Below are 24,618 nucleotides of genomic sequence, written 5' to 3'. Positions count from 1 at the left end.
TTCCCAAAAGTGTCATTTTCTGTCCTAAAACCTTTGTCAACCATCCTTGACTCAAGTCCTAACCCCTTCCCCTACATATTAGCCTTCAATTTAACCTCTTGTAGTCGTTCAAACCTTCAATCTGTGTTGATCTGAAAATTCTACAACCCTCATGCTGTACACTATCATGGAGAATCTTTTGCCTTTTAATTTAAATAAATTTTAATTTCAATCAATATTGTTTATTTGATAATCATATGTCGAGGGTGAATGAGTCTCGCATTTATACAAATTGAAATATTGGAATTTTAACTAGTGGAGTGCCCCTCAAGTTCTGAGTCAGTTACAGGTTTTCATTTTTATGATTATTGTTTACATGATCTTGATCATAATTCTATCTATATTTCTTTAGTACAAGGGTTAGGGTTTGGAGTGCAAACTATCTGTGAGAATATAAACTAGTAATGTTAAATGGGAAATGGCTTAATGACATCTGTTTGCTTTTACATTGTGGCTCTAATACTGTATTTCTTATTTGTATGATATACCCAACCTATTAAATTTTATTATGCTGTTTTTTTTTTTTTAAATAATTTTTTTAATTCCATAAATCAGGTGTGGCATTCGTCTTTCATACCCTGACCAACCTCTTTTAAAAGCAAAACAACTTTTTTGTTTGGACAATTTACTAAGGAAGGGAGGGAATTCAGGTACTCAAATAGTTTATTTGTATCTTTACTTTGTTGATGCTATTGCAAATTGAGTTATCTTTGATTTGGCACACAGTGATTCCTTTTGCCATTTAAAACTTGTCGACATTTTCAATTGGTCGTATATGACTTGTCGGGATAAATTGTTTGGTATTCTGATATCATTCTATATGAGGAGTACTAATGTACGTGATGAATTGAATATTCACTTAGTTGAATCTTATCAATCCAAGTGTGGGTGCCATGTCTTTTTCGAGTCTATGGCCCGTTTCCCAAACAAATTGGTACCAACTCGCTTTAAACAACAAAGAGTCGCCACTTAATTTTTAAAGGGGAATTAAAAAAACCTTTAACAATGAAAACTAAGTTAATGACCAATCCGTCATAACCAGAAAATTTCTAAATTCAGAAGCTTAGGTACAAAAGGGGAAGGTCATTGAATGATAGGAACCTCTGTTGCCCAATTCAAAGATTGCCCTCTACTCACTTTCTATGTTATGATTTTAGTGGTTAATTATTCACAAACTTTATTATTAGACCTAAAACTCTTAACTAATCTTAAAATTGTGTGATTTGAAAAATAAGTATCACCTAACTTAGATTCTATGAATAAAATCATATTCTTTCAAAAAACAAAGATTTTATTACCAAAAATGGATTTTTCAAGGACATGATCATACTCATGAACTGAGTTAAGCAATACTCATGAAAAACTCACAATTTTGCATAGAAAAGTATAGAAACTTGCATTATTTAAAAGACAATGCAAATAACACACATATGCCAGGAGGATGGAAGAAACTTATCCGGATGCCCACTTTCAACGTCTTACATGTATTACATGAATTAAACATGTCCTAATCATACAACTAATACATACAAAATGCAATCTAGGCCTGGTTTAAGGGCTCTAACATGATTTAATGCACAAAAAGACAGGTAACATAAAATAATGCAAAACCAATATACATGATGCTTAAATTGGGCCATATGCATGCAGAGATAGAGACTAGAACACTCTAAGCATACTGTTCTAGGAAAAATAAAGAAAGCATGCGGAATATAGTGAAAAAGTAGACAAAACTAACACCCTACATGATGGAATGATAAACTAACACCTTAACATGAATGAATACTGAAAATAAGCAAAGAAAAGGTATTGAAATAATAAAAAGATAAGAGGTTACCTGCTGTTTTGAAGAAAACACAAAAACAAGCAAGAAAACTCTATTTTCTTGCTTGCGAGCCTCCCTCAAGCAAGGGTTTCTGAGATAGTTCGAGTTCTTCAAGCTTTAGGATGATTTTCAATAGTTTAGAGGTGGGATTTTAAGCTAAGGCAGAGGAAGGGGAGGGGAGGAGTGTTTGGCTCTCAAAATCTCACAAAAGTTGTTCACCCTTTGAAAGGGAGGGGGAGAGGTCCCTTTTATAGGCAAAGGGGAAGGTTCTGGAACCCTCATTGCTTTCCTCTTGCCTCCTCCCTCCAGAAATGCACCAAGATTGAGTTTTCAAAACTGGCTCTGCCACGCTTGGATGTGCGCATGCACGACTCTCGTGCGTACGTATCACCAATGTGCGCACGCACTACTCACGTGCACACGCACAACTTGATTGGGAGCATCTATTTACACACACCAAATACTCTTTTTGCACATCTTTCTCACTACACACACCAAAAAAATTAATTCCTAATTAATCTACTCACTACACACACAGTTTATTCCACATCTGCCCTCACACACACACACCCCCCCCCAACCCCAAACCTAGCTCTCTCCCAACGGTGTAAATACACACACCCATTGAAGCTTAAGCTACATCTTCAACCTTGAGGATACATACACCCATTGAAGCTTAAGCTACATCTTCAACCTTGAGGATACACACACCCATTGAAGCTTACCATGTGCAAATACACACACACAGCTTTCATCCCCAAATACACATACAGAGCTTTCATCTTCAACCTCTGTCAGTAACAATAAATCACAAACCTACTGTTGAAATAAATCACAAATGAATTAATCAAAACGTAGAGTTTTGTTTTTATCATTTTGAAAACGGACGAAGGCCCACGGAGTGTAAACAAATCGTTCGGAACTAGTTTGCCGAAATTAATTCATTTGTTCGGAAGTAGGATTCCGAAATTGGTGATTTATTTCAACAGTAGGTTTCCGAAACTTTTTGATTATTTCGGCAGTCAACTTCCGAATATATTAAATTCAAACAACAATCAAGTTCCGAAATTAATTTTTTGTTTCGGATTTCAACTTTCGAACAGTATATATACTTTTGGTTTTAAACTTCCGAAAGTGTTTTTCTTTTTTTTCTTTTTTTTTTCTCCCTTCTTATGTATATTCTTTTTACATTTGTGGTAATCTCTTATTGAGTGATAAATAATTTGAGAAAATGTATTAAAATTTTAATTATTGTAACATAATTTATACCTATATGAATCAATCACTACGTATTGTATTTGATATTATTTTCAAATGTAATGACATTGCATGTTTTGTATAACATCACAAATTTTTAATGGCATTATAAAGATTAATTTGCAATTCGAAACTGTAAATTTGGTATACAGTTTGCAAAAAAAATTTTTTACTTCATTCGGAAGTAGTTGTCCGAATTTATTTTCAACTTTCGGAAGTTGAATGTTGTAAAAGTTAACTTTGTTCGGACAACAACTTCCGAAATTAAATAATTGATTCGGACAACAACTTCCGAAATTTATTAGTTTGTTCGGACAACAACTTCCGAAAATAAATAATTATTTCGGTAGTAGATTTCCGAACCAAATAACACAATTCGGCTCTGGTTATCCGAACGACGCTGGAAAAAAAAAAAAAAAAGAAACTCGCATTTCCTTCGCTATGTTTCTCATAAACACTTATTTGCTGATTTTTATAAGATAAATCCTCCATATCAATGATGAATGAGGAAGAAGCTATGAATAAGGAAGGTTGAAGCTTCAGTTTCAACGTGAAGTTTGGATGTATGCATTGAGATGAACGTGAAGTCAGGATGTGTGCATTGAGATGAATTTGGTTGATGTCTAAAATAGTAATTTCATTTAGGGATAAAATTGTAATAAAATTAAGTATCATTAAGTGTGTGTATAGAGGGGATTAGGTGTGTGTATATAGAAGCTCCCAACTTGATTTGGTACATGTGCCATCTATGCATGCACAAGTGCGAAGTCCCATGTTGTTGGCTTGCTTGTAGCCTAAGTAAGCCCGAATTGCTCTCTGATTAATATTTTTGATGAATCCGGTCACAAATATTGGAAAATCTCTTTCATCAGAGTGCAACCGAGCTTTCCTCTCTTTCTCGGGGTTAAAAAGTTGGTTTACTAAGAACGGCGTCAGGGGTAAACTTGTCATTTTTGCAAAAAATCGATTTTTAGCCAAAATAGGTTTATATAGCAACTCTAAACGACTTTAAACATTCCAAAGGTGAAGTAATTACCGTTTCATCATCGGGAGGCTTGCAAGCGGCCAAAGCCTTGGGATCAATCAAAATGGGGTGTCTACAACAAGTGATTAAGTGAAGAATAATGCTCATTAATATAGGTGTCCGGATGCTAAAAAGTAGACGTTTTCTTTGATTTGGGAAAAATATTTAATAATAGAATTTGTATGTGAAGTATTGGGTGTATCATTCTAAAGCGGCTGGAAGACACAGAATGTATGAAATTTTTGTACTTATTCTAAGTGAATAAGTTCATGATTAAGTGCAAAATAATATACGCATGTACTTTATCTCTCAAGTTTCTTGTACACCACCTAGCCTGTTCCTAGTATTATATATTGGCTCTACATTACATTTTTTACTTATTGCAACTCTTGATTCTTTTCTTTTTTTCTTCGGTTTATTTATTTGTTATTATTATTATTATTATTTTCTCTAAATTTTGCACTTATTTGCTTATCAATCTTTTAAATCAGAATCACGTGAAAAAGAGGAACACTTTATTGATTTACCTCCTGAGTTATGTCAATTGAAGATAATTGGCTTTTCTAAAGATATTGGAAGTTCACTATCGTTGTTACCATCAATTATGCATCGTCTGGAAAGCTTCCTTGTGGCAATTGAATTGAAGGACAGGTTATCTGCGTCATTCCCTGAGGGTGCTGAAGTTACTGCCTATCGTGTAAGGCTTTTCTACTTCTTGTACTAGATTCGATGATTGCGTTGAGGATATAAATAATAAAGTTACCTTTATCTCTAATAGCTTAAGCTTTTAGATGAGTTGGTGGCTAACAATTCAATATAGTATCAGTGCAGACAGTGGATCATATGTTTGAACCTCACCGCCTACCCGATAATTAAAAAATATTTGCATGTGTTTAGCCCTTATATGAAGGAGAGCCTGGCCACATGTGAGAGGGTGTGTTGAGGACACATAATAAAGTTGTCCCTCTTTCTAATAGCTTAAGCTTTTAGATGAGTTCGTGGTTAGCAATTCAATAGATTGTTTTATTTGGCTATGTCTAACATTGTGTCACTTATGCACATTTGAGTCCTTAAAATGTTGTCTTAGATCACCAATTGTTCTAAAAGCTTAAGCTAATTGAAAAAGGATGCAACAATGCATATCAAGCTTTCCAAAACCCTCCCTCATGTGCAATCCTGTCTTGCATGTGGAGATGCAATCATCTAAACATAGAGAAAAACAAAATGCAAATGAGGAACAAATGCATACAGATAGACTTGAACCCAAGGCCTCCTCCTACCTAAGCTATGATACCATGTTAGTTAGTGCAAAACAAGATTGGAAAATTGTTTATTGTTCTATTAATCTCAAAAAATAATTACATAGTTTATTCAACAAAAAAGAAAGAAAAACTCTAATTATCCCTAAAGATGAAAATACCCATGCAGAAAATATAAATTAATAAAAATACATTTCACAACAATTGTCCTAAAAGTTTAAGCTATTAGGAAAAGTGCCCAAAAATGCATATCAAGCTCCCCAACATTCTGTTCTTACCATTCATGATAATCAACTTCTAATGGTGAAAAATAATGTGTTTTTTATATATTAGGTTCTCGAAGCACTCACAACTGAGAAATGCAATGAAAAGTTTTCTCTTGAAAGGCTTGAAGTTCTTGGCGATGCTTTCCTCAAATTTGCAGTCGGCAGGCACCTCTTTCTTTTGCATGACACCCTTGATGAAGGATGGCTAACGAGAAAGCGTTCTAACATAGTAAATAATTCCAATTTACTAAAGCTAGCAACAATGAGCAAATTACAGGTAATTGGTGTACTTTCGGCAATGATCTTGACTTGCCAACTAATAATTCAAATAGGAGTAATGATATAATTATTCTTCATCCATTCCATCTTCCATTCATTCTGACTCTAAATTTTTGCGTTGATTTCGTAGTTATGTGCCCTAAAGGCAAGATTTTCAATTAATTTCTGAATACTTAACAATGAGGTCAGTATTCTCCCTCAATAAAAGAAAATCCTGTGTTTGTCAATGATGTAGGGAAGAACTGTGTTTTTGTTTGAAAATATGTTAAGATGTCTAAGAATTTCCTAAAATATCACCTTTGTAGATGTAGTTGTAGATATGGTTGGTAGTGTCCTGGATGAATCCAAAGTACTCTGACATAAAAATGGCAAAAGTAGGGTCTCCTTTATGTATAATTGTTTTTGCGACATTTTCAAATGCACCACTGTTTTCATGATCACTTAATTGTTTAGTGTTGTGTTTGTATTTTAGGAATATATACGTGATCAATCATTTGATCCGCACCAATTCTTCACCCTGGGACGCCCTTGTCCAGTAATATGTAGTACAAAAACAGAGGCCATAATACATTCTCCTCAAGAAAATAGTTTGACAAATGATGCAAATGTTGAAGTTAGATGCACTAGAGGCCACCATTGGTTGCATAAGAAAACCATTTCTGATGTGGTCGAAGCTCTTATTGGAGCTTTCATAGTTGACAGTGGTTTCAAGGCAGCAACTGCATTTCTCAAATGGATTGGCATACAAGTGGACTTTGAGGCCTCACAAGTTAGTAATATTTGCTCTGCAAGCACAATCTTCAAGACACTTGATGCTCACATGGACATTACCAAGCTTGAAAATTTGTTAGGGTATCAGTTTCTCCATAAAGGTTTGCTTGTACAGGCATTTGTTCATCCTTCTTACAAGAAGTATTGGGGAGGCTGCTATCAGGTATGCATTTGGTTTTCTTTCTCCCATATGAATTGGAGCCTGCATTCAAGGCATTTGATTATATGATACATGTTTTAACACAATGATTTTTGCCAGAGGCTGGAGTTTCTTGGAGATGCTGTACTGGATTATTTAATCACATCCTACTTGTATTCAGTGTATCCAAAATTAAATCCCGGTCAGTTAACAGAATTGAGATCTTTGTCCGTGTGCAATAATTCCTTTGCCAAAATTGCGGTGGATCTCTCCTTTCACGAATTTATGCTCTGTAATTCAAGTAGCCTCCATGCTTCTGTGAATAAATATGTCAACTTCATTAAAACAACTGCTTTAGAGAAGGGTTTTGTTGAAGGGCCAAGTTGTCCGAAGGTAGTCACTGTAAACCTTTGCTCTAGTTTTTTATATAACTTGGTGCTTTATCAAGATGCTTTTTATCTCATTTATTTTTCTTAAAATAAATGCAAATCTTAATAGCCTAAAACAGTATAAGTTTTGATGCCAATATATATGTCCAAATCCAATGTGTAATACAATGCTTGATGTCAACCCCAAAAAATATGTGAATTGGCACAATTGGGAATGCCAATTAAAGTAGGTAAAACTTTTAAATTAGATCGTACATACAAATATACAATATTGAAAACAAGAATAAATAATTGACAAGGATGTCCACTTTGGTGAGTAGGTAAAATAATATACCTATAAGTGAAGCCTATACCTTGTATATAGTTTCTATGTTTGATGGAATTTGGTTCATCATCACTTTTTGGCACATTGATCTCCATGTGGTCATAAGTTGTTGTTTTCAAGTAGAAAGTAAATTTGGGAATATCATATCACATCACATCAAAATAGGAGTCATCTTGTAAATTAAAATTGTAGACTAATGACGGATATGACGGCATGAGACATTCCCTAGTGTTGGTCCTCGCTAATTGAGAGTGTTGAGGAGGGTAAAAGTGAAGATAGGCCTAACCTTGGCCATTACATGCACAAATTGGTGGCCCTTAGATTAGAACCTGAGTGTTCCATGCTTGGAAGCCCAAACTTTTATCATTTCACCAACCAGTGCCCCTTACAAAAGATAATTAAAGTATATGAATAGGAAAAAAAAAAAAATCAAAAAGAACTATAACTTCGTACAACACAATAATGTTATTCTTTTGCTTTCTTTTTCATAAGCAATAAATTTATGACTTTGTATCATATCACATCACAACCATGGTTTCGAATAACGGTATTAGAGTACGGTCATATACCGGTCATTATCAAATAGTATTGGTTTGATATATCAGTGAATAACGGTATCAGAAGTCCAAAATTTTGTCAGTTAACAGGCGATATTTAAAACCTTGATCACAACTCATCATGTTATTAAAGAAAAATAAAATTATCCCATTCATGAAGTGTTAATTTAGTTTGTTTCCACATCATCACTTGATTAGTTGTTGTTGTCTTTCTTGTCAACTTCACTTTGTTTTCTCGTAATAATGCATATGAGAGGATCATCATTGCAAATGAAATTGTGTTGATGGTTGGTTTTGAGAATCATGCCTTATCCTGTATTTCTAGTTGTGGTAGGTTTTGAAGCCTTAGTACTTCAAAGATATTGTCGTATGAGTGCTCGGTACTTGCCCAGTATGGGTACGGGTATGGGTACTTGAATGGCTGCACATGTACTGGGTATGCGAAATATGTATGTGAAATACTTGGGAATGACATGGGTACGTTTGTAGGTACTTCAGGGCATAAATGTAGTTTTAAAAAATATAAGAATAGTGGAACAATTATATTATAGCTATTTTTTAAAACTTTAAAGATATAGTGTGTTTTTGTAGTTATAAAAAATATAACAAAATATTTTCAGGGTTCTTTTTTTTACCATTACAACAATATTTTAATTATTTTTTTCATTTGATATTTTAATTTTTATGCCATGTATTACTCCAAATTATAAAATATATATATATATATATGTTTTCGTGTTTTTTTTATATTTTTTATTTAGTTTTTCCAATACCTACATGTGTACCCGCACCCGCACCTGCACCCATGCTTCCTATGTAGTAGGTGATTGTATTGTGGCAATACCTTTTTGTTGTTCAATTTGTCATGGTCAGTGCAAAAGAATATATAGTTTTGATTGGTTTGATTTTGGAAAGTCGGAATTATGCTAAATTCATGGGATTCTGAATTATATATAATTTCACTCTGTTGATTCAGGCTCTAGGTGACCTGGTAGAGTCTTGTGTCGGTGCCATTCTTCTTGACACAGGTTTCGACTTGAATCGTGTTTGGAAGATAGTGCTCTCTTTTATGGATCCAGTTATGAGCTTTTCCAAGTTTCAACTTAATCCTATACAGGAGCTTCGGAAACTTTGCGATTTTCATAGTTGGAAACCGGAATTTCCATATTTAAAGAAGAATGGAGTGTTTGTAGTTGAAGCGAAAGTGAAAGCTAAAAATGTTTGGATAACTGCCTGCGCTACCAACATAAATAAAACAGCTGCCCAAAGAATCGCTGCACAAAAATTATATGGAAAGTTAAAGGTAAAAAATATTTTATTCTTCAATTAACTGCCATTATTGCTATGTTCTATGTTGCTTCCAATCACACTGGTGTTTGAAGTTGGAATGTGTCACGTCCCGGATTCTCAAGATCTGAGTCCATGAAAAATAAATGGAATAAAGCAACAATAATAATGAACAAATAAAAATAGATGAGAGAATAATATAATAGAGTGAATTTAAACCCACAACCTGCACTCTGTTCCTTTATATGCATTTCATGATTTCCCAATCACCAACATGCATTCTATATTCAAAGCCTATATGGTTCTTGAATGTATGGCATGTTACGAAAGAATAATAATTCAACAAATCATAAATGCCCTGTGGGCTACATCAACAAGAGAGAGATTAACGCTTTAAAATAAGGCTCACGGCTGTACACAAAAACGAGGCCCTACGTCGTCAAAAAGAGCTAAAGCTCATATCCATCTTCTATGCCTAATCAAAGTCGTGGTCCATCATCAATATCTGAAAAGAGTTAAACGAGGGGTGAACACATGGTTTAGTAGAGAATGTTTCTAACAATATGAATTCACAATGTATATGATCATGATGCTATATAATTATAATACATAACATAACTTGAAATCGAAGTTCATTTCAAAATCAACTGTTTCTGTTTCACAAAGTTCATCCGAAATACTAGCTTTCTTTCCAATTTACAAAGCATATCCAATTAGTTAAGGTGAATTCCTAGGTCTAGTTGTCTATGACAAGAACCACCTAATCCCCCACTTTATTGGTTGCTAGCCGGAAAAAAATTGGTGCCTACTTCATGCGGGCTTCCGTTCTTTCACGGTGGAGTATCAGCCCAATTTAACAAATTGGTACCTACTCTCTGGGGGTTTTGGTCTTTCACTATGGAGTCTTAGTCCGGCTTAACAATCTCATCTCTGTATACTACCCGAATTCACCATGTTTTCTATCGAAAGCTCATTATCATTCACAAAACCGTAACCATTTTCAAAACATTTTCATCAATGGTTCTCAAACCAATTCAATTCCAAGAGTGTGATTTCAAGTTCTTATATCAATTCCAAAACAAGCCAAGTTCAAGATTTCCAACGTTTTTCCAAGTCAATTCTCACATTTCCATAACTAGCAAATCACCATTATGCAATCAAGATGAGGTTTTTCAAAAAAAAAAATAAATACAACATAATCCATGAGGTGTAAGGCACATCACAAAGATGAGAAATTTATAAATTTCAAAAACATGTAAATTATCAACAATTTTATCAAAATCTCTCAATTTTACATTCTATGGTTTTGAAGAAATTGGGCCTTTTTCACATTAACATTTAACAAGTGATATATTCTCAAAATGTTTGCATTGGAGGAGAGTTAAACACAATATATTTATAAATCTTGAAACCCTAGCTAACCACATGATGCATGAGTTGAGATGCACAATTTTTACATAATGAAACTACCACATATACCCCATAAAACCTATATTAAGAAGATGAGAAGAAATCCCTACCTCAATGTACATGATATCACAAACCCCAGCTTGAGAAGAGTGGAGAAATCAACTTCCAAACTGATGAGTCCAAAGAGCTTGAGGAGTAGAGCAACTTTAATTCTTGGACTCTTGCCAAAATCTCCCTCCAAGGGCTTCAATGCCAGGAACAAATGTGAATTTATGAAAAGAGAGATCTATCTAGTTCGAAATATCTTTTGAATTCTTCCATTTGAAATAAAAATGGTAGGTCATAAATGAAGAAAAGAACTTTGTGAAGTTATATGTGATACCCAGGTGAAACGCTGCGTTTCAAGAAGGTTAAGTCATGAACCAAGGGATGTTACACGGACTCTTCAAAATAAATCAAATACGCATGTCGGACACCCGACACTCACACAAGGGTATGAGATATGTGTCGGTTACTTTTTAACGGATACTTCTTATATAATCGTAAATAACACTATTATTATATGCACATATTGTTGTATAATCTCTTACTAATTATAAAAAACAAAAAGGGCAAAATGTTTGTCTACTTCTAATTTCCTAGAATACCCTTAAAAAAAATTACTATTTTCAAACTAATCCAACCGGAATGGCATAATCAAATGCCACATCAAAAGCGAAAGGGCATAATCCAACCAACAGTGTTATTAAACCAAACCAACACCATATTAATTCAAATTCAAACTAAGTAAAAGAAGGCATCACCAATGAAATTCTGGGACATCGTTTTTATGCTACACGAAACTCTCGAATCTCATCATCACTTCCAAAACAACAACCTCTTATAATCGTATGTGATGATGGTATACTAATAGCACAACTCTATTTCGCAAATTTTTAGTTTAAAGTCTCTTCTGAATTGTAACCCTTCTTCCCACAAACTTTTTCACATGTGGAAAATTTTATAAATGTACCATATGTTTCAATTATAACTTTTTGTCATCTTTGGTTATAATCTATTGTGGTGATTACGATTTGATTATGCCTCATTGTGGTGTTGGTTATGATGAGATTAAAAGTGATTTGATTATGATTAGTTATGGTGATTAGATTGAAAATGATTTGATTATGAGATAAAACGATATCGACACCACAAAATATCATAACTTACATATGGTACACGTTTTGAGAGTGTGTTGTTAAAATCTCCTACAACTTCGGACATCCAAATTATCAGCGGTCATGATTATGTTTATAATTTGGGGGATATACTATAGTCTATATGTCAATCATTTCTTCTTTTCTTTTTTTTTTCATTTCAAATCAAACAAAAACAGCCAGATTAATTTATATGAAATGGAATGGTGATTTCTTTTTAATTTTATTCCCATGTTTATGTGGATTACAAAAAGTAAATGGATTTATATTGGAAAAATAGAATCACTATTATTCACCACTTTGAGAGAATGGTTATTCCATTGGGAGGTCAAACATTGTCATTCAATTTTGGAGAATGATGATTCCTTCTGAATATTCATTCTCTTCTTTGATTGGGTAAAAAAAAAATTACCATTCACCGATTTATATTGGTACGATTTATGTGCACAATGCCATTGAATGCCATAAATGTCAAAACAAAATGTTAAAATCTGTCCTATCTATCATATGATATTTGAAGTAATTTCATTAATTTCTATTAAAAAAACAAATAAATAAAAAAATAAACTTTTCAAATCACATAGGTAACTTTAAAATAAAGGTTAATTACACTAAAACCTCCTTAATTACTATTGAATAACACTTTACCCCTCGTCTATGAACTCGTACATGTTGATCCCCTCAACTATGAAATTGTATAAATACATCTCTTTGGAAGTCGTCTAAAGGGAGTTTGTAGGAGTGAAAGCAATACATTTTTATAGTTGAGTTGAGGGTTGAAAATAATATATTTTTACAATTGAGGGAGTCAAAATATACAAGTTCATAGATGAAGGGAGTACAGTAATATTAGTTAATAGTTTATAAGATTTTGGTGTAAAGAACTTTTAAAATAACTTCAACTTGTATTTTCACCTCTCAAAGACAATTCACGTGCAACGCACGTATCCCACCACTAGTTGCCATACTATAAATGTCTTTTTGGCACTGTAAGTTATATACAATTAAAATGTAAAAATATGTAAAATTATGATTAGGGTTAGAGAGAGAGAGGAGAAGAAAAGAAGATTGTGTTATATTGAACATATGTTTTTAGGTTCTTGAAATAAACCTGAAACCATAAGCACTTATTTATAAAACATACCACCTAACAATACGACCACAGTACCCGTTAACTTTACACAAAAATAACATAACATAGGACATATAACCATTCTAACACTCTCCCTCAAGTTGGAGAATAGAGATCGAACATGCCCAGCTTGGCAGACAAACGCTGAAATGAAGAACGAGCGAGGGGTTTGGTGAGGGTATCACCCAACTAATCATCAAAACAAACATCTAGTGTCATAAGTTTCTTCCGCAACAATAAATCCCGAATAAAATGAAAATCAACCTCATTATGCTTTGTGCGCTCACGAAACATAGGATTATTAGTAATGAAAATAGCAGTCTGATTATCACAACACATGCTTATAGGAGTGGGAACAGAAATACCAAAATCCTATAGAAGAGAACAAACCCACAACATCTCAAAGGTGGTATGAGCCATGGCACGATACTCAGCCTCAGCATTGGAGCGAGCAACAACCATATGTTTCTTGCTACGCCAAGTAACAAGATTACCCCCAACAAAGGTACAATATCCAAATGTAGAATGACGGTCAGTTCGACTATCTTCCCAATCAGTATCACTAAAGCCAGTGACAGGCAAAGAAGGCGAGGGACAATAGAGGAGATCACGACCGGGAGCACTCATTAAGTAACCCAAGATACGGCACGCAGCATCAAAATAAGGTTGACAAGGAGTATGCATAAACTAACTAACAACACTCACAGCATAAGTAATATCCGGATGAGTGACAGTGAGAAATCAATTTCCCTACTAAACATCGATACCTGCCAATATCAAAAAACAAGGCACTAGTCTTACCATCAAGTTTCACATAGGAATCCATAGGAGACCACTCTCAGAGAGAAGATCAAGAACATACTTGCATTGAGAGAAACAGACCCTAAGCAGAGCGAGCCATCTCAATCCCAAGCAAATACCGAAGATAACCCAAGTCCTTAGTGTGAAATCGCTAACCCAAATAATGTTTTAAATTAGCAATACTGGAGGAGTCATTGCTAGTAGAGATGGCAATTTGAACCCGGCCCGACGGGGACCCGATCCCCCGACCCCGATTCAAACGGGTTTTCCCCAAAAATTATCCCCATAGGGCCGGGGATGGCGTTGAAAATTAAATCCCCGACGGTTTTCAGGCCGGGGACCCCAAAATATCTCTAAAAAATTCCCCGGATATTCCCCAAATATTCTCCATATATATATATATGTGTGTGTGTGTGTGAGGCATCTCTCACTCTCTCATCACTCACATTCATTTCTCTCAACCTCTCTCCCTCTCTCTCTCTCTCTCTACGCAGCTGCTCTGCTCACGACGTCGGAGCCGATCTCCCTCCTCCCATCACCGCCGATCGCCGTCGTCCCTCCATCGCCGCTGTCCCTTCTCCCAATCACCGTTGTCCCTCCTCTCCATCACCGCTGTCTCACTGCCGATTGCCGTCGTCCCTCCATCGTCGCTGTCTCTCCTCTCCATCGCTGTTGTCTCTCCTCTCCATCACATCCAATTGCCGTCGTCTCTCTCTCTGAATGTGTCGATTTTTTATTTTTTATTTTTTATTTATTACATTTTGAGCTCATATTTGTTAGTCTCTCTCTCTCTCTAAATGGGTGTGTTGTTGTTAATGATGATGATGATGAACATATATGCTTCTCGTTGTTGATGAATGTATTTGAATCGCCGTCTTCTCTCTCTCTCTCTCTCTCTCTCTGTGAATGTGTTAGATTTTTTATTTTTTATTTTTTACATTTTTAGATCTGTTTGTCTCTCTCTCTGTGAATGGGTGTGTTGTTGTTGATGATGATGATGAACAAATATGCTTGTTGTTGTTGATGAATATATTATATATATGCTTAGATCAGATCTGTTGTTGAATATATGTTGTTTTTTTCATTTTGGCCGGGGTATTTTCTTGGCCGGGGAAACCCGATCCCCGTTAGGGGGCGGGGACGGGGGCGGTGATAGTCTCCCCATCGGAGATCGAGGCCGGGGACGGGAAAATTCCTACCATCGGAGATTGGGGACGGGGAGTGTGGTCCCCGGCTTGCCCTGGCCCGTTGCCATTCCTAATTGCCAGAGATGATGATGTTGTCCACATACACAATGAGAACAATAACCCCTGTAGAGGAGTTTTGAACAAAAACAGAGGGATCACAAGTGGAACGACGAAATCCATAGGTGAACACAACGGCATTGAAACGATCAAACCAAGCACGAGGAGATTGTTTGAGACCATGTAAAGTCTTCCGCAATTGACAAACCAGATGCCCACTACCAGGAACAATATGTAAGTTTTAGAGAAGAAAAGAGATTAGAGTTTGATTGTGATAGCATCCCTTTTTATATTAATGAAGATTAATAATTGCAAGGGAGCCCTAAGACATAGAATAATTACAATAGAATAATAATAATAATATTCTAACAATCTCCCTCAAGCTGGTGCGAAGATATCTCTCATACCCAACTTGCCTAGGATGTTATGCAATGGCTTACTCCCAACTCCCTTGGTAAGGATATCAGCGAGTTGTTCACCCAACTGCACAAATAGAATACATATTGTGCCACAAGTGAGTTTCTCCTTAATGAAGTGGCGATCAATCTCAACATTCTTTGTCCTGTCATGTTGAATCGGATTGTGGGCAATGTTGATGGCTGCCTTATTATCACAGTATAACCGCATGGAGTTCGTCTGATCAATACGTAGATCAAGCAACAATAACTTGATCCATAAGAGCTCACACCCCTTGTGTCATAGCTCTAAACTCAGCTCCTGCACTTGACTAGGCAACCACATTATGTTTCTTACTCTTCCAAGTAACTAGGTTGCCTCCAACAAAGGCGTAATACCCTGAAGTCGACCTCCTATCAGTAATTGATCCACCCCAGTCCGCATCTGTATAGGCTTCCACACGAAGATGATCATGCTTTGAAAAATAAAGACCCTTACTTGGAGCAGACTTAAAGTACCGCAAAATTCTTATGACAGCCTCGAACTGAATCTAATAAGGAGCATGCATAACCTGGCTAACCACACTGACAGCAGCAACAATATCAAGACGGGAGTGTGATAGGTAGATGAGCTTACTCACTAAACGCTGATAGCTCCCCCTTATCAACAACTGCTCCTCCTTCATCATCCCCTAGTTTCTGATTGGGTTCCAGTGGAGTGTCACAGGCCTTGCAGCCAAGTATCATAGTTTCCTTTAATAGGTCAAGCACATACTTCCTCTGTGAGATAAATATCCCATCTTTGGAGCGAGCAACTTCAATTCCCAGAAAATACTTCAAGCTCCCCAAGTCTTTGATTTCAAACTCACTTGCTAAATATTTCTTCAACAGAGGTATTTCCTCACTATCATCACCTATGAAGCACGGGTACTCCAAAAATGGTGCCGTATGACTACCGGTACTTACCGTGTCATGACCCAAACCTGCCCCTAAAAGTTTGGACATGACCGGCCTATACTTAGGCCTCAAACAAAATAATCAGTGAATATCTTATACAATATCGGGGCTTAAAACGGAAGCAACTATAATGACAAAATGAAACGTCCATTGAGCGATGTCTAAATGCCAGGATCTTAGTACACACATCATATACATCGTATACATAGAGCATTTACTCATACAGTTCAGTCCCAACACGTCCATGTCATACAAGTCTAAACAAAGGGGTAACAACCCAAAACTTATATATTGACAAAATACGCATAGCAAGTCATTAGAGACTTAACAAAATGTGGTATACAAAAGAACCCACAAGATCAAAAGGGCTCCACTTGGGAAGCTCGACAAAATCGGTCCAACAAAAAGCTCCTGGAACTGACCTAGGGCTGGCCTCCTGGCTGATCACCTACATAAACATACCTAAATACAGAGTGAGCAAGGCTCAATGAATGATAGCAATGTAAGGAGGCTCTTGTGAATGAGCATAAGTCATGAAGAATATATTTTAAATCACATGTCTGATTTAGTCTTAATCACTCCGGAACGGACTCGGCCCCAACACAATAATAAACGGCCTTGGGCCCAATATCAGGACAAAACGACATTGGGCCCAACATATCAACGGTTGTTCGGAACAGTAAAGGGTAGATGGTACATCGACATGTCTCCATCTCCCTTGACCTTAGGCCTTGAGTCATAATCAGTCCATATCATTACAAGGTGGATGGGACATCGGCATGTCTCCATCACCCTCAGCTTTAGAGCAAAGTATCATAAGTAGTCCATATCATAATGGCCTCGGGCCCATTATTCACAATCAAGCAGAACGACCTCGGGTCCATTGCATATATCATCGTTCAATCACCCCGTTATTCCAATCAAAACACAGTTGATATAACATACGCCATTCACAAGTAAAAATATAAGAATCGTAATCACAATACATAAATAAAACATATCGTTACACTACTATTACTCACTGTGATGTGGATGAACAACAGTCCCTTCTTGTATGTGACCTACACATAGCGCACAACTCGTAAGTAAGTCACTTTTCCTTAAGTTTTTTCTCTTTAATCATTCGTCCAATTCGTTAAATTCCCATTCATGTTTAAGCATTTCTGCAGGATCAAATGTACCCGTTAATAATTCTAGAGGGTCAAACAGAAGAGAAGAAGCTGACAGAAATTTCCCCTACTGGCCGCACGTGCGGAAAGAGGTGCCGCAGGTGCGGCTCTGCACGTGCTTTTATTTCAGAATGCTCAATCTGGCTCCCCTGTTTTCCACACATACGATTGTGCACCCCGTACGTGCACATGCGGTTCTGGTCTTTGTTTGAGCAGTTCAAAAATTCAACAATTTCACCTTTTGAAAGGCATTTCAATTCCCAGTCCAAAAGTCATAATTTCAACAGATTTTCTCATAACCGACAGATATAATTTCATAATCGAATAATTCACATAATTAAACACAATTTCACATGGAATTTCACATTAAGCATATAATTACACATATAATTAAAGACGTAAAGCATGTAAGAGGGTTGGGTTATTACATACCGTGTGCGGGTATGCATACTGGTATGACGGTATGCGTACTAGGTACAGCGAATACATGCCGGGTACGGCAAATACATTTGGGTTCGTTGTGGGTACGTCGTGGCTACAACATAGCTACGACACTGGTACGACGAGGTTTTTTTATTTTTTATTTTTATTTTTTTAGCTGCTAGAATTTATTGCAACCTTTATTATTCTTCTTTCAATTTTGAAAATATCTAGTAATTTATTTCCAACACCCTTACCCCATGAGTCATTGTTTTTCTCTCTTTTGCATCCTGTTTTAGACAATCAAAAAAGAAAAAGAAAGAATTATATAATCTTTTTAGACAAGTTGTTCTCTTTTTAGTTTTGGTATTGAAACTTGGTTTATATGCTAGATGTTTAGCTATTAATTTAAAAAAATAATTAAAAAAATTTGAGGTACCCCAGCCGTACTCGTACCTTACTTTTTTAAGAATTTGCCATATCGACATACCCGTATCGTATCCGTGCCCGCACTCGTGCTTCATAGATCATCACCTGTAAGAACTATGTCATCCACATAAACAATGAGTATTGTAGTCTTACCACGTGAGGAATGTTTCACAAACAAATTGTGATCTGCCTAACTCTGTTTAAAGTTATATTTAAGCATAGCTTGAGTGAATCTCTCAAACCAACCCCTTGGAGATTGTTTGAGACCATATAATGATTTCCGAAGTTGACATACTTTACCCTTTGTTTGATGATTCTCAAAACCAGGAGGAATGTCAATATATACATCTTCTTCGAGGTCATTATGGAGAAAGGCATTCTTTACATCAAACTGATGAAGTGGCCAATCTAGATTAACTGCTAGAGAAAGAAGTACTCTAACTAAATTCATCTTAGCCACGAGTGCAAAGGTCTCCTGATAGTCAACGCCATATGTCTGAGTGAACCCTTTTGCCACAAGTCTAGCCTTGTAACGCTTAATAAAACCATTCGCTTTGTGTTTCACAGTGTACACCCATTTGCATCCCACAGGGCGGTTGCCCTTAGGTAACTCAGTCAATTCCTAAATGCCATTCTTCCTAAGTGCTTTCATTTCCTCAATCATGGCAAGTTTCCACTCAAAGGTAGCAAGAGCATCCTGAAAATGATTAGGAATGTTAACAAAGGAAATATTTGGCACAAAAGCTTTAGATGAGGACAACAAATGAGAGTAGGATACAAAATTTGAGATAGGATATTGAGTACAAGATCCCACACCCTTTCTCTTGGCAATAGGAACATCAAGATCAATAGGAGTATCAAGATCAATGGACTCAAGAGATTCAAAGTTACGTAGACTCTTATCAGAAGCAGGAGATGGCAGTGGGTGAGCAGAAGTGGTCTCTTGTATCCAGTTAACTTTTTGTTGGTCTTTATGCCTGACATAAACTTGCCCTTCCTTATCCTTGGTGACATTGGGTTTTGTAGTCCCAGTAAGAGGTGGTGGTGCAAGAACAACTGGTTCCACCATAGGAAGGACAGGAATCACTTCACACCAAGGCTCCCCCTAAAGGGAGGACTATGACACCGAAGAGGACAAGAAATAGGATTGGGACTCAAAAAAAGTGACATCCATGTATACAAACCACTTACGAGAAGGAGGGTGATAACACTTATACCCTTTTTAAGTAAGAGAGTCCCCAAGGAAAACACATTTGAGGAGTGAGGATCGAACTTACCACGAGTAGGAGAGTGATTGTGGACAAAACAGACACTGCTAAATATTTTTGGAAGAATAGAAAACAAGGACTCAGAACCTAAGAGGGCTTGAAGGGGAGCTTATTTTTGTAAGACCTAGGTAGGAAGACGATTAATAAGATAGGCAGCGGTGAGGACAGCGTCGCCCCAGTACGACCGAGGCACACTCATAGAAAAACACATGCACTGAGCCATGTCAAAAAGATGATAATTCTTGCGTTCTGCCACCCCATTTTGTTGAGGGGTATTGGTGCAAGAGGTCTGATGGACAATGCCATGCGCAGAAAAATATTGCCCTAACCCAGAATCTATGTATTCTCCCCCATTATCAGAACAAAAGATTTTGACGGTGGCTCCAAACTGAGTACAAATCATCTTATGAAAATTACGGAACACAGAGAAAACCTCACTCTTGTCTTTCATGAGATATACCCAAGTAGTACGCGAAAAATCATCAATAAATGTAACAAACCATCTATGACCTTTCACAGACATAACACAAGATGGACCCTAGACATCAGAATATATTAATGAAAAAGGAACTAAACTTTTATTAAAATTGAGAGCAAAAGAAGCTCTGTGTTGTTTTCCAAGTTGACAAGACTCACAAAGAAACTCAGACACATTATTGTTTGTAAAAACAGATGGAAATAAATGCTTATGTAAATAAAAAGAAGGATGCCTAAGACATCAATGCCACATCAATAAATTATTTGTGGTAGTAAGATTCATGGTGGAAGAATGAGCAAGCGTGTCCGGTTGATCTAGGAAGTAGAGATCATTTTCTGCACTACCACTGCCAATCGTCCTCGTGACAAGGTCTTGAAAAAGACAATGATCAGGAAAAAAAAGTCACACTACAATTCAAATCCTTTGTAATACGACTTAAGGATAACAGGTTAACAGAAAAATTGGGAACATAGAGAGCAGAAGATAGAGGTATGGTAGGAGTGACATGGACTAAACCTTTTCCAGAAATAGACGAAACAATACTATTGGCAATCCTAACTTTGTCCTGACCTGAAGAGGGTTTATAGATAGAGAAAAGGTCAAAGGACGTAAACATATGATCTGAGGCACCATAATCAATAATCCAGGGCAAAGACTTATGTGAAAGGAAAACATGAGGAGAAGAGGCTAAGTTACCTGAGCAGGCAAGCGACAAGGAAGATGTACTGAGAGCAGCAAAAGATCGGTGGTCCAGTAAGTGACGCAGAACATCCTCAAGCTCATGAATAGTCATGCCAGAGAGATCATCAGTATCCTGGCTAACAGAAGTAGAAGTAGAATCAAGTGTATCAACGGCACTAGACTAATGGTCAAGTGCAAAAGCTGAGTTCAGAGCTATGGTACAAGGGGTGTGTGAGCTCTTATGGATCAAGTTATTGTTGCGCGATCTAGTTATTGATCAAACGGACTCAATGCAGTTATACTGTGATAATAAGGCAACCATCAACATCTCCATCTTCCCCCTGCTCTTCAAAAACATAGTCAAACTCTGCGACCACGCTAGATAGTTCTAACCATTAAATAAAGAGGTGGCAATTTTAAGACTAGGGTTGGGATTATCAGTCATAGTAGTAGGTATAATGGAACTCTCACTTCGAGGTGTCTAAGAAGTAGTGGACACACTGATGGAATCTGCCATGGAAAGTGGAGGAATACAAGCACAATAGTAACTAGACAAACATAGAAAATTAAGAATCTAGTTTCCTTTTTTTTTTTTAAGGTCAAAGCTATTTAAAAGATCTTTTAAGAACCAAACATTACAGACGTAAGACGAAGAGAGGCTAATTACATGTAATCCAACAGAGGCTGATTACAGACGGAAGAGAGCCAAGGAGGAGCTCTTGATGGGGGCCAAGGAGGCCAGAGGGGTTGCCGACAGGGGCCAAAAGGGCTACCGACAGACCCCTAGAAGAGTCGAGAGACTGTCGTCCAAGCCTAATAGGCTGTCGAGGAGCCCAGGATGAGGGCTGAAGACCTAGGCAAGAAAGTCGGAGCTATGGTTCGACTGAGACGAAGACGAAGACGAAGTTGGGCCAACTGTAGGTGGTTGGGGAGAGGTCGACTGGACTATAGGAGTGGATGGGAGGCCGACTGGACTATGGGAGAGAAAGGGACTGTCGGCAGAGATCAACTGCAACAATGGACTAGGTATTTGGCTTTGATACCATGTAAGTTTTAGAGAAGAAAGGAGATTAGAGTTTGATTATGATATCATCCCCTTTTATATTAATGAAGATTAATGATTACAAGGGAGCCCTAAGACCTAGAAAATTAAAATAGAATAATAACCCAACTACTAATAATATTCTAACACAATATAGCCAGGTGGCTGATCTATGTAAACCTCCTCTCGAAGATCTCCATGAAGAAATGCATTCTTTATATCAAGCTGATATAAAGGCCAAGGACTAACAACAACAGATAGTAGAATCCGAACAGAATTTAGGCGAGCCACAAGGGAGAAAGTCTCCTGATAATCAACACCATAGGTTTGAGTATAACCTTTGGCTACTTTGCGGGCTTTAAGTTGCTCAACAATACCATCAAGAAGATACTTGACAATGTAAATCCAACGACAACCATTAGTAGGTTTCCCAAAAGGAAGAGGTAAGTTCCTAAGTTTGATTCTGAGGAAGTGCACTCATCTCCTCATCCGTAGCATGTTTTCAACTCGACATGGACATAGCCTGTTGATAAGAAGATGGAAGAGAAAGGCATTAGCAGCTGAAGGTAAAGTCTCACTAGCAAGAATCTGATCTTTGAAACCTCATAGATTAGAATCTAAACTCAAAAGTAAGGATGCCATCATAAACTCCTCCCAATATTTCTTTTGTTAGGCCAAATTAGCAGTAAAGGGTCTACGTTGCAGTAATTGATCCCACAAGTTCTAAAGTCTACTATAATATTCAGGTAGAGGACGGCCAGACTGTCAAGTAGCAAAGATCTGTTCATAAAACTCATAGACACGAGAAACACTACTTTGATTTGAAAAAGAATCAGCAAGGGAGTCCCAAATTTCCATAGAGGTTTCACAAAACTCCCTGTAGTAGTAACATGGGGTTCCAGACTATGCCAAAGCAACCCCATAACACAAGAATCCTCACTTAGCCAATCATCATAGCCCTTATCATTATCAGCTGGTGGAAGTTCAGTAAGAAAGCTTGACTTTTTCTTGCCACGCAAAAAAATCTTAACTACATGGGCCCAAGCCAAATAATTCAGTCCATTTAATTTCTTAGGGGTAATAGACTTAGGTAAGTCATCATCCTTAACTAACGAAGATTTTGCATCAGGTTTTGCCTCAGCCATGACAATGAGATAAACAACAATACTAGAAAATAACAATAGATGGCAGCATAAAGCAAAGACCAACACCAGCCAGCAGGAACAAACGAAAGAAAGAAATTACCAAGGGAAGAAATTACGACTGCTAGTAATCACCAAGTTGAATCAAGGTTGTTAAGATCGCGATCCGGATCGTAGGATCGTACAATCCTACGACCCAATATACAGCATTCGATCTGACTCGCACTTTGGATCGACTCCAGGTCAGGATCGTGGTGGGATCGTAATAGGGTCGTTGGGATCGGTGGGCTCGTTTCTGGATCGCGACTTTGTGCGATCTAGATTTGAAGCTATTTTTCGCAACTTGAAAGCAAAATCGGGAGTACACAAACAGCGACGCAGAGCAGCAAAGCAAGCAGAGAAGCATACCTTGCAATTAGGGCAAATTTCAACAGCAAATTTCTGAATTTGAAGCCACAATCAACTAGGTACGCTTCTTCCTTCTTCTTCGAATCTTCTCTTACTCTCTTTTCGTTGCTTTCTTTGCTGTTTCTTCCTCTCCCTTCACTACTCTTTTCGTTGTTCTTCTGCTGCCTCTCTCTTCGAATCTTCTCTTCCTCTCTTTCTTCGTTGCTCAATTCTCTTTCTTTCCCTTCACTGAGCTGCTTCCCTTCTTTTTGAGCTGCTCTCATTTTGTGGTTCGAATCAAACTCTTTTTTTTTCTTTTTCTTTTTCTTTTTTCTTTTTTTCTGTAAAATATATATTAGTGTATATTATATATATTAATTGTTCTTTTTATTTTTGGTTCTCATTTTGTTCTCTTTATATATATGTTTATTGTAGAAATATAATGTATAAAGAGAAATGATTGTATTATTAATTGTTGTATGTTGAGCTCTCTCCTTTATAGAGGAGAGGGAGAACAATTACAAACCGAAAGTAGAAACACAAACCAAACAACATCATTAAAGGTATATTATTAAAGGTTTGACAGCTAATATATATACTAATATATACTAACAGCCCCCCTCAAACTCAAGGAGGATAGGCACTAACCAACTTGAGTTTGGAGAGAATAACAAAACAGGAAAATAATCTGACAAATAAAATAAAAAATGGATAGGAGACACTGTATGGTCGTGTCAGACCGTTGTAGAAGACTGTATGGTTATGGCAGACCGATGTAGAAGATAGTTTATGGGGTCATGTCGGACCGGTGTAGAAGACAGTTTATGGGGTCATGTCGGACCGTTGGAGCAGACAATGTTGTGACAGTTGTTGTGACAGTTTACGGAGTCTTGCTGGACCCTTGTAGAAACTAACCGGAATCAATGTCGGGACAGTTTACAGAGTCTTGTCGGACCCATGAAGGAGCTAACCGAAATCAATGTCGAGACAGTTTACAGAGTCTTGTCGGACCCTTAAAAAGTCGCACCCTCAAAAGGTGTGCCCAATTTT

General features: G+C 36.9%; 1 protein-coding gene across 1 annotated transcript in view; it reads left to right on the top strand.

Moving 5' to 3' along the window:
* The window catches only part of LOC114266517 (dicer-like protein 4), a 130,284-nt gene that overhangs the window by 94,311 nt on the left and 11,355 nt on the right, over positions 1 to 24,618 (top strand). The window contains exons 17-22 of the mRNA XM_082925113.1: positions 595 to 689; positions 4,637 to 4,842; positions 5,738 to 5,947; positions 6,422 to 6,883; positions 6,980 to 7,252; positions 9,107 to 9,433. Coding sequence (XP_082781239.1) covers positions 595 to 689; positions 4,637 to 4,842; positions 5,738 to 5,947; positions 6,422 to 6,883; positions 6,980 to 7,252; positions 9,107 to 9,433 — 1,573 coding nt within the window. The remainder of the gene's footprint in view (positions 1 to 594; positions 690 to 4,636; positions 4,843 to 5,737; positions 5,948 to 6,421; positions 6,884 to 6,979; positions 7,253 to 9,106; positions 9,434 to 24,618) is intronic.

This window comes from Camellia sinensis, chromosome 4, assembly GCF_055761805.1.
Source record: "Camellia sinensis isolate YWXY chromosome 4, ASM5576180v1, whole genome shotgun sequence".
Classification (NCBI taxonomy): domain Eukaryota; kingdom Viridiplantae; phylum Streptophyta; class Magnoliopsida; order Ericales; family Theaceae; genus Camellia; species Camellia sinensis.
This window is presented reverse-complemented; position numbering and strand designations above follow the sequence as displayed.